At 39.4% G+C, this 9,745-nt stretch overlaps 1 protein-coding gene and 1 pseudogene across 1 annotated transcript; both read left to right on the forward strand.

The window, feature by feature from the left end:
* Nucleotides 1-9,745, forward strand: part of LOC109091230 — a 132,114-nt pseudogene that overhangs the window by 35,071 nt on the left and 87,298 nt on the right.
* LOC122145542 (actin-related protein 8-like) lies at nt 4,901-7,367 on the forward strand. The gene is made up of 3 exons (XM_042759355.1): nt 4,901-5,183; nt 6,393-6,556; nt 6,694-7,367. The coding sequence occupies exons 1-3, from the start codon at nt 4,988-4,990 to the stop codon at nt 6,835-6,837; spliced, it is 504 nt and encodes a 167-aa protein (XP_042615289.1). The 5' UTR covers nt 4,901-4,987; the 3' UTR covers nt 6,838-7,367.

The raw sequence follows: 9,745 nt of genomic DNA on the forward strand, positions 1-9,745 counted from the left end.
TGTGGTGTTTCATCGAGGTATGAATCCATTGTTTGTAAAATCAATATTGGCTTTAAGTGAATCCTTTTGTTAATGATTCACTGATTTTAATGAATCAATCTGAGTCAGCCATTTTAATAACTTGCTAACATGGAATACAGACACTGATTTATCGCCACCTACTGGACGAGGTCTACAAAACATTTATGGCAGGCTACTTCAAGTCCTAAACTGATAATGCTGATACAGAACGCTAATTACTGAGCAAAGAGATAGGCCTACATGAAATGAAGTAGAAAGTTAATAACAATAGTTATAATATATACAAAATGTTAAATAAAATAAGAAACCATCAGAATGGCTTTTAAAAAAGACGGATTGGCCGATGTGTTTTCAACAAATATTATACAACGGTTCAAATTTCATGTCACACGGAGACCAGCTAATAATGGTAATAATGGTCTTTGTTATTCTTCATTCAAAATAAAAATAATAATATTTTTAATAATTTAGAGGTTAAGTCGAAGCGCTTTACTTAGTTATATGTTCCTGAACGGAAAAAAAAACACTTTCTCTATATACAATCAATTATCTATCTATGACTAATCATACACACAAACAAAAACAACCTAAGTAAATAAAATTAATTTTATTCAGATACACAAATATAACCTATGTAAGTAAATGTAATTTGTGTTTTTAAAAATAAGTTCATATAATGATCACAGTTGATGGCTTCGTTTGTGGTAAGCATACATGCAGGCTGTCAGATCTATTTCTTCTGAAAGACAAGAAAGTGAGTTGCTGGTAAAAAGAAAGAATAGAGTGATTTTATATGTATGCCACATACAAATGTTTGACATGAAAAAAAAATTTAATTATATTTGAAAGGTTTAAATATGCGGTTTATAGTGATTATGTGTATTTTAAATGTCTAAAACATTAAATATCCTAAACATTATGTGGATAAATACATTAGCACTCAATTAAGCACTCACTTTATAAATAATGGTTTCCTGTAGTGTGTTTTGGGACATATTACATTAGGATTTAGTAACTTTAACAAAAGCCATGAATAGAAGGCGACCAATTAACAGTAGAGACCAACAGGTGCCATTACAGTTTCTATTAAAACCAATACAATTATAACCAGTTAAAGCATTGCAAATTATGTGATGCTTTCTATTTTCTTTTTTCGACAGAGGATTTAAATAAATATTTTATTGTATGAACTAAAATACTTGAAATCTACATAAAAAGAGCAGAGCAGAATGCAAAATGTATATGACAATGATAAACCTAGAAAAACAAAACAACATAATTCTATAATTCAAATATTCATAAGCGTGTGTCATTTTAATCAAACTAAACAACACAAATCACACTACATTCTACCTCATTCACGATCACAGAAATCACCACGATTGTTTCACGATGCCCATCTTTCGTCTGGGACAGCCGAAAATCATGCAGTGTGTCTTGGACTTAATTAACTGCAAAAAAAAACTTGTAGTTCTTGTGTTTCTCTTTTCTTCAGTAATTCTGTTTGTTAACAGCAGGTGTTCATCACTAATGCTCAATCAGCACTTAATTAATCACTTAATTACTTAACTGCAATGTATATCTCCTTTTTCTGAACTCAACTGAATTAACTTAAGTGTACTCATAACTGTTAGTTTTAAAACTTAAATGGTTTAAGGCAATCGGTTTCCTCAAACAGTTTGAGTTAACATAATTTGTTGGGTTTTTGAGGCAGTCTGTACGGTTTGAGTTACATGACTTGTCGTATTTTAGAGTGTAGGCTACATGCTGTGTATAGTGAGAGAGATGGGCAAAGGTAACCTGATGTAACTGTTACTTTTTTTTCCTTTTAGCTTTTCCCAACCTCTTTTATCTTGACGTCTTTTGTTTGCCATCACAAGCCCACACTCCTTGGCGTCAGTTTTGGTCTCTTTCAGGGTTGCCAGCCAAAAAAAAAAAATCCCAACCCAAAACCAAAACAATCCCAATCACCATGCTGGTGAGGTCGGGGGGTCCACTGTTAAAAATAGCTTACGAGGATAAAATACACGTGTTTTGGTTGGATTCCCCTGGTAAAACCCACATTATCATCTTCAAAACATCATTTAAATCAGAACCAAACCAAACGCGCAGACATGAAAAACAACCCCCCGCAACACTGTTAAAGTAGCCCAGTTCAAGTGGGAAAATCACGGACTTGGCAACACTGTTTCTTATGAGCAAAAATAGATTGCATTAGCGCCCCCTTTTGTCGGCCGTCAATGTCACTTAATCTGACACCTTTTTTTTGATAAAGAACCAGCCAGGCCGACAGCCGTCAGATGGATGGCCATTTGGGACTTCCCCAGGACGTCCATATGGCCAGTCAGTCCCTGTCAGTGTCTACACTGGACGTACCGTTCCGCAACAGCTAAAGTCTGTCTACACTAGCAGGGGAGGAGACAGGGGCCACCACTGACCTAAGCTTGGCCACCCTGCTTAAAACTGCTGTTTTTGTCCCCTTTTTCTTGACAAGAAATACATTTATTAAGACGCGGAACCGGTGTATTTCTTTGCATCCAAATCAAACGGGAGACTTTTCTTTCACGCACTTCAGCTTTGTCAGTGCCAGGTGTGAGTCAGATGAGCGTGGAAAAGCTACAGCAGCCAAATGAGCTTCAGTAGAACAACAGCGAACCGTGGTATGATGAGATGTTTTAGGCTGTATGTCAGTAAAACAAACTTTCCATGATCCCTGTCAGTTGGTTTAAATATGCTTGTGCTCACAAGCGCATTACGTGGTCTTAACTTTGTATCACGAATATGCGGCACACACATAACGCTCTGATCACGGCATCATAAAGAAGCAGCACAAGAAACCATAAGCATACAAACGCTAGTAGTTCTGTCATCAGCTAAGAGGAGAAGTATCACTGAAGTTCAATTTAACAAAAGGCAATTAAAGCTGCAAAACTGTGCATGCATGTATGTATATATGCATCAGATTTAAGAACGTCTCTCAATTGCATGTACTAAAATATTCTGCAAATCGAGATCACAATACAGAGTTCAGAGTTCAATTTAGGTAGAACTATTGCAATTAATTTATTTTGCCAACTAACAGAATGTTAAACATTCCCTGTTTTCTTTTTTCGGAGTTCATTGATTATATAAAATCAGTGAATAATATAATACAATATAATATAATATCAGTGAAGGTTGACTAAATGACTAAAACTATAAATATATATTCATTTTCAATCCACAACCATGAAAATACAAAGAACAAGCAACAAGCGTTCTTTGAGCAAAAAAAAAAAAAACCAACCTTACAATAAAAATAAAGCTATAGTGAGACCAATAATAAAAAAAATATCATATTCACTCAGTATTACTCAGTATCTAATTCACATCTCAATCTCAATTACAATTAAGTACAAATCAGTTGCATTTAGTTGTGTTTTAGGCACTACAATAGTCTAGTACTTTATAGTCAAACATATTTTTATATTGAAATAATGAATATTTCTGTTCCACCCCTGTAGACTGCTCGTAGGCCCCGGTTGGCTCCCCCGTCCTCCCTGGCCACCCCTATGAAAACATCCTGCCTGCCACTGTAAACCAATGGTGTCAAACTAAACCTAATGGCAATAAATTGAGGGTTTTGAATAAATCAGGGGCTGGACATATATTAAGATGAAATTTAGATTATTGGTGAATTATAAGTGTATTAGTAACTGTATTAAAAAAAAAACAACTCAAGTCAACAGGTCAAGTCAAGTCAAGTTGAGCTTTATTGTCATTCTGCTACATGTGTGGACATACAGTGGAACGAAATGTCGTGCCTCACAGGACCACGTAAATACAGACATACAACAATGAAGTAAAACAGTACAAACCTATATACTGGGGAAGTCGTGGCCTAATGGGGATGTTGTGGGGGAATGGGGAAGTCATGGCCTAATGGTTAGAGAGTTTGACTCCTAACCCTTAGGTTGTGGGTTTGAGTCTCGGGCCGGCAATACCATGACTGAGGTGCCCTTCTGCTGTACAGGTCCTCCTTCTTCAGTACAGTTCCCGTACCAGACAGTGATGCAGCTGGTCAGCACACTCTCAACTGCTCCCCGGGTGCCGCAGCATAAATGGCTGCCCACTGCTCCGGGTGTGTGTTCACGGTGTGTGTGTTCACTGCTGTGTGTGTGCACATTGGATAGGTTAAATGCAGAGCACAAATTCTGAGTATGGGTCACCATACTTGGCTGTATGTCACATCACATTCACTATACACAACTAACCTACTGACAAATTTTGACTATAAATATACTATATATAAATGTTTACCTATACATAAACTAAAAAAATACAAACTATACGAATGCTTCACATAATACTGTACATGTGCAAAGAGAAACATGGTAAGTCAAGTAGCTGGCTAGGGAACAGTGCAAGATGATTTGTAGTGCATGAGCATGTAAACACACATATTACTGAGTCTTTTGTAGGATTATGTACATACAGCAGTGTGTGTGAAAAGTTTCTAGTGCACATAGAGAAGAATTGGAGCATTGTGTAAGGAAAATGTCCAGGATGGAGGGGAGAGGGGCACCGATGATCTTTGCAGCTGGTCAGCACGCTCTCAATGGTTCCCCTGTAGAATGTGGTGAGGATGGGTGGGGGGAGACTTGCTGTTTTCAGATCCTATGTGATGTGCACCCCCAGGAATTTATTGCTGCTGACTCTCTCCAGAGTTGAGCTGTCGATGGTCAGTGGGGGGTGGTCAACGGAGTTTCTCCTGAAGTCCATCACAACCTCCTTTGTCTTCTCCACATTTAGGGACAGGTTGTTAGTGCCACACCATTCAGCCAGTAGAAAAACATCCTCTCTATCCAACATATTCTACCCATCACACAATCTAATCTCACTGAGTTTCTCTCTCACACAGTCTTCTAAAGCCACAACAGACCGCAAATTATTCCCTAAGCCTGCTGGGTTTGAGGGGGAATCCAACATGTGCGACCCATCAGAGAAGGGAAACCTTACTCAGGATTTGGATTTGGGTCACGCTCAAGCAGAGTGCCTCGTCGGCGGGGCGGATGCAGAAGAAACATCATCAGCTCTGTTGTCCAGGAAGACGGCCATGACTCAGTTTGAGGGAAGAGCACTTGGCGTGGATAAAGCAATCTTACACAGCATTGACTCCTGCGGTAAATACAGACTTTACCAACATATGGGTGATTCTCCCAAAAACCTGGGGGCAAATCTGACCCCCTGAATAAAGCTTAAAGTTTGGCGTGCTATTAAAAAAAAAATAGATAATATAAATTCAGCCATCTCCAACTTGGGTCATACTATGGACATTGCCTGAGTGGTGTAATAATTCTTGTAAAAGTGTTGTTCTCTTTGTTCTTATTATACATTTCTATATAAATTTTCGGCCATACCTTCACATTATCATAGAGACAAAAGGCACAGCTGTGCCTTGAGCTTAAAAAGCCAAATGGCAAGGAATAGCACAAAGACAAAAGGTCATTATCTCAGACACCTGGGCTTCCTGATTTGATCCTTTTTTACCTCAAAATGTAAAACACAATCTATATAACTTTTTCAGTTAATATGCTATTACACTATAACCTAGATTTACATTTTATAAATTTGTAATTCCACAAAGCTTAATAAAGCTCTTCAGAAAATTACAGACAGGTGAGTTTATCAGAGTTTGTAGCGAAACTCAGCAGGACAGTGAAGCAGAACTGAAGAATCTAGCATAAGTTCCCAAAAGCAAGCTGATGAAATGTGAATCTGGGTTTTTCTGTTTGTTTTCCACAAAACCAAATATTCTGAATATTTACAAGGTGCAGCAAAGGGAAATGATTCTGTCTGTGAACCCCCTGCCCCAAAAATATTTGTGGTTTGAAACATGAGACATGAGATTCACGTACATATGTTTGACCCTGGACCACAAAACCAGTCATGAGGGTCTTTTTTTTCATTGGGATTTCAGTTCAATTGATGTGTGGTTTGTTAGGAGGACAATGTTTGTCTGAGATACAACTATTTGACAATCTGGAATCTGAGGCTGCAAAAAAATCTAATTATTGTGAAAATCACTTTTAAAGTTGTCCAAATGAAGTTTTTAGCCATGCATATTACTAATCAAAAATTGTTTTTATATATTTACGGTAATAAACTTACAAAATATCTTCATGGAACATGACCTTTACTTTTTTGGCATAAAAAAAATGGATAATTTTGACCCATACAATGTATTGTTGGGTATTGCTACAAATATACCTGTGCTACTTATGACTGCTTTTGTGGTCACAAATTTGATTTCAAACATTTCTTACCTTACTATACTTTTATATTTTGGTACTAAAGCCTTACAGCATGTGTTTATGGGTCTATTTTCACAGCCTCAGATGAAACAAAGCGTAAAATGTACAGCAGTGTTCTGCTAGTTGGTGGTGGGCTGCTGTTTCACGGAGCACAAGAGTTTCTGCAGCATCGCATCCTCAATAAGATGCCTCCATCTTTCCGTTGTCTGGTGGAGAACGTCGATGTCATCACACGACCAAAGGTGTGTAGGAAAACCAATATGTGTGTGAGAGCAGAATTTAAAAGAAGCTATTGATGACATTGCTTTGCTTTAATTAAAAGCTGAGGTGTCTTTGTAAATAGTGATTGAAGTGCTTTCAATCGAATATTCCTGCGCAGGACATGGATCCTCGTGTGATTGCGTGGAAGGGTGGAGCCGTGCTGGCGTGTTTGGACACCACGCAGGAGCTCTGGATTCACCAGCGAGAGTGGCAGCGCTTCGGTGTGCGTATGCTCCGCGAGCGGGCCGCCTTTGTCTGGTGACCCCAGACAACATGAGCCATGCCTTCATTGCATTTAATCTGTTTCGTTCTCCTGTTTGGGGCATGTCAATCTGGCAGTATAATGATATAAACAATGTAAAGGTAGAACAAAAAAATCTTGCAAATAATTTGTTTAGGATGATAAAAATAACTGTAGTAGATGATTATGAAAAAACAGTGGCAGTTTTTCATTAAAAAGTACGCGTTTTTTGTATCCTTTTCAATTTTCTTCACTCTAAAACCATGCACTGTAACAGTTGATGTAAATTGTTTCTTACAAAAGTAATATGTATTTAAAAGATACTTATTAAAAGTTGTTCTTTATCTTTAAAGTTTTATACAGCAGTTTTAGGTCTGGAATCTGATTGGCTGAGCAACGGTGGTGTTGTAGCATCTCATAATAAGTCATATGTACTGTAGTGTTCATAATGTACTAATTTTCTCAAAAAATGCCACATTGTGACAGTGTAATAATGTTTAGGCTCATACATTTATTACATTGTTAAATTAAAATAACTTAATGCTATGCTATGACTGCGTAATCTTGTAAGATAAATGTTATAAATATTCATTAGAATCTACAGTATCAGGTAATTACACTGTTGCATAATGTTGTAAGTTATTTTATGAGAACCATCAAAAATTATAATTTCTTTCTAGAGATCATAGATGTGGCAGCTGCTGAGAAACCATGACGCTGTTTACATTTATGCATTTGGGAAGTCGTGGCCTAATGGTTAGAGTGTTGGACTTGCAAACCAAAGGTTGCAAGTTCGAGTCTCGGGCTGGCAGGAATTGTAGGTGGGGGGAGTGAATGTACAGCGCTCTCTCCACCTTCAATACCATGACTGAGGTGCCCTTGAGCAAGGCACCGAACCCCCAACTGCTCCCCAGCAGCGCAGCATAAATGGCTGCCCACTGCTCCGGGTGTGTGTTCACGGTGTGTGTGTGTGTGTTCACTTTGGATGGGTTAAAAGCAGAGCACAAACTCAGAGTATGGATCACCATACTTGGCTGTATGTCACGTCACTTTCACTTTCATTCAGCAGATGCTTAAAAGCGACTTACAGTAGAGAAACTTTAGCCAGAATCAGAATCAGAAAGAGCTTTATTGCCAAGTATGCTTGTGCATACAAGGAATTTGTTTTAGTGACATAAGCTTCCAGTACACAAAAGACAACAACACAGTCAAAAAAAAAAAAAAAAAAACCTTTGCAGATAAATAAGACAATAAACAATTGTGCTATAAATGATAATGGAATTGGATTGAGTAAGATGCAGGGATGTACTAGGATGAAGGGGTAACAAATAAATATAAGGATATTGCACATTTTTATTGTATAAGTGGGGAACATTTAACTGTTCATGAGGTAGATTGCCTGGGGGAAGAAACTTCTTGTGCCTGACTGTCCTGGTATTTGCGGCTCTGAAGCGCCGGCCAGATGGCAAGAGTTCAAAGATGGGGTAACTTGGGTGTGAGGGATCCAGAGTGAATTTCTGAGCCCTTTTCCTCACTCTGGATGTATACAGTTCTTGAAGGGTGGGCAGGGGAGTACCAATAATCATTTCAGCAGTCCGAACCGTTCTCTGTAGTCTTCTGATGTCTGATTTTGTAGCTGAACCAAACCAGACAGTTTTTGAAGTGAACAGGACAGACTCAATGACGGCTGAGTAGAACTGTTTCAGCAGCTCCTGTGGCAGGTTAAACTTCCTCAGCTGGCGAAGAAAGTACAACCATTGTTGGGCCTTTTTAACAATGGAGTCGATGTGATTGTCCCACTTCAGGTCCTGAGAGATGGGTGGTTCCCAGGAATCTGAATGTCTCCACTGCAGCCACAGTGCTGTTCATGATGGTGAGATGGGGGGAGTGCAGGGGGGTTTTCTTCTGAAGTCCACGATCATCTCCACTGTTTTGAGCGTGTTCAGCTCCAGGTTGTTAAGACTGCACCAGACAGCCAGCTGCTCAACCTCTTGTCTGTAAGCAGACTCGTCACCGTCCTGGATGAGAACCGATGAGTGTGGTGTCGTCTGCAAACTTCATGAGCTTGACAAAGGGGTCTTTTGAGGTGCAGTCGTTGGTGTACAGCGAGAAGAGCAGTGGGGAGAGAACACATCCCTGAGGGGCAACAGTGTTGGTGGAGCAGCTGTTGGACATGAATTTCCCCAGTCTCACTAGCTGTTGCCTATCTGTCAGAAAGCTGGTGATCCAGTGACAGATAGAGCTAGGAACAGAGAGCTGGGTCAGTTTGGCCTGGAGGACTGTTGGGATGATGGTGTTGATAGCCGAACTGAAGTCCACAAACAGGATCCTCACATAAGTCCCTGTTTTGTCCAGATGTTTGCACGATGAAGTGCAATCCCATGTTGATTGCATCATCCCACGGACCTGTTTGCTCGGTAAGCAAACTGCAGGGGGTCCAGTAAGGGTCCAGTGATGTCCTTCAGATAAGCCAGAACCAGTTTTTCAAAACGACTTCATGACGACAGATGTTAGAGCCACAGGTCTGTAGTCGTTAAGTCCTGTAATCTTGGGTTTCTTTGGAATGGGGATGATGGTGGAGCGTTTGAAGCAGAAAGGCACTTAACACAACTCCAGAGATCTGTTGAAGATCTGTGAAAAGATGGGGGCCAGCTGGTCAGCACAGGTTTTCAAACAGGCTGGTGTAACGCCATCTGGGCCTGGTGCTTTTCGTCTTTTGTTCTTCCTGAAGACCTGGCGCACATCATCTTCACAGATTTGAAGAGCAGGAGGTGTGGAGAGGGTGATTGCAGGAGGTGTTAACAGTTGATGGTCAGACCAGCTGTTGTAGTATTTAAAAATCAAAACACACCCAATATTAAATTGTTAATTTAAAGAGCAGGTCACATGGTATTTTAAAGTGTCCCAATATTGTATTGGAGTCCCCTAC

The sequence above is a fragment of the Cyprinus carpio genome, chromosome A7 (assembly GCF_018340385.1).
Source record: "Cyprinus carpio isolate SPL01 chromosome A7, ASM1834038v1, whole genome shotgun sequence".
NCBI classification, from domain to species: Eukaryota; Metazoa; Chordata; class Actinopteri; order Cypriniformes; family Cyprinidae; genus Cyprinus; species Cyprinus carpio.

Coding starts and splice junctions, on each gene's coding strand:
- LOC122145542 (XM_042759355.1), top strand. CDS start 4,988: ATGTGCGACCCATCAGAGAAGGGAAACCTTACTCAGGATTTGGATTTG. Junction 5,184..6,392: donor ACACAGCATTGACTCCTGCG/GTAAATACAGAC, acceptor CTATTTTCACAG/CCTCAGATGAAACAAAGCGT. Junction 6,557..6,693: donor ATGTCATCACACGACCAAAG/GTGTGTAGGAAA, acceptor ATTCCTGCGCAG/GACATGGATCCTCGTGTGAT.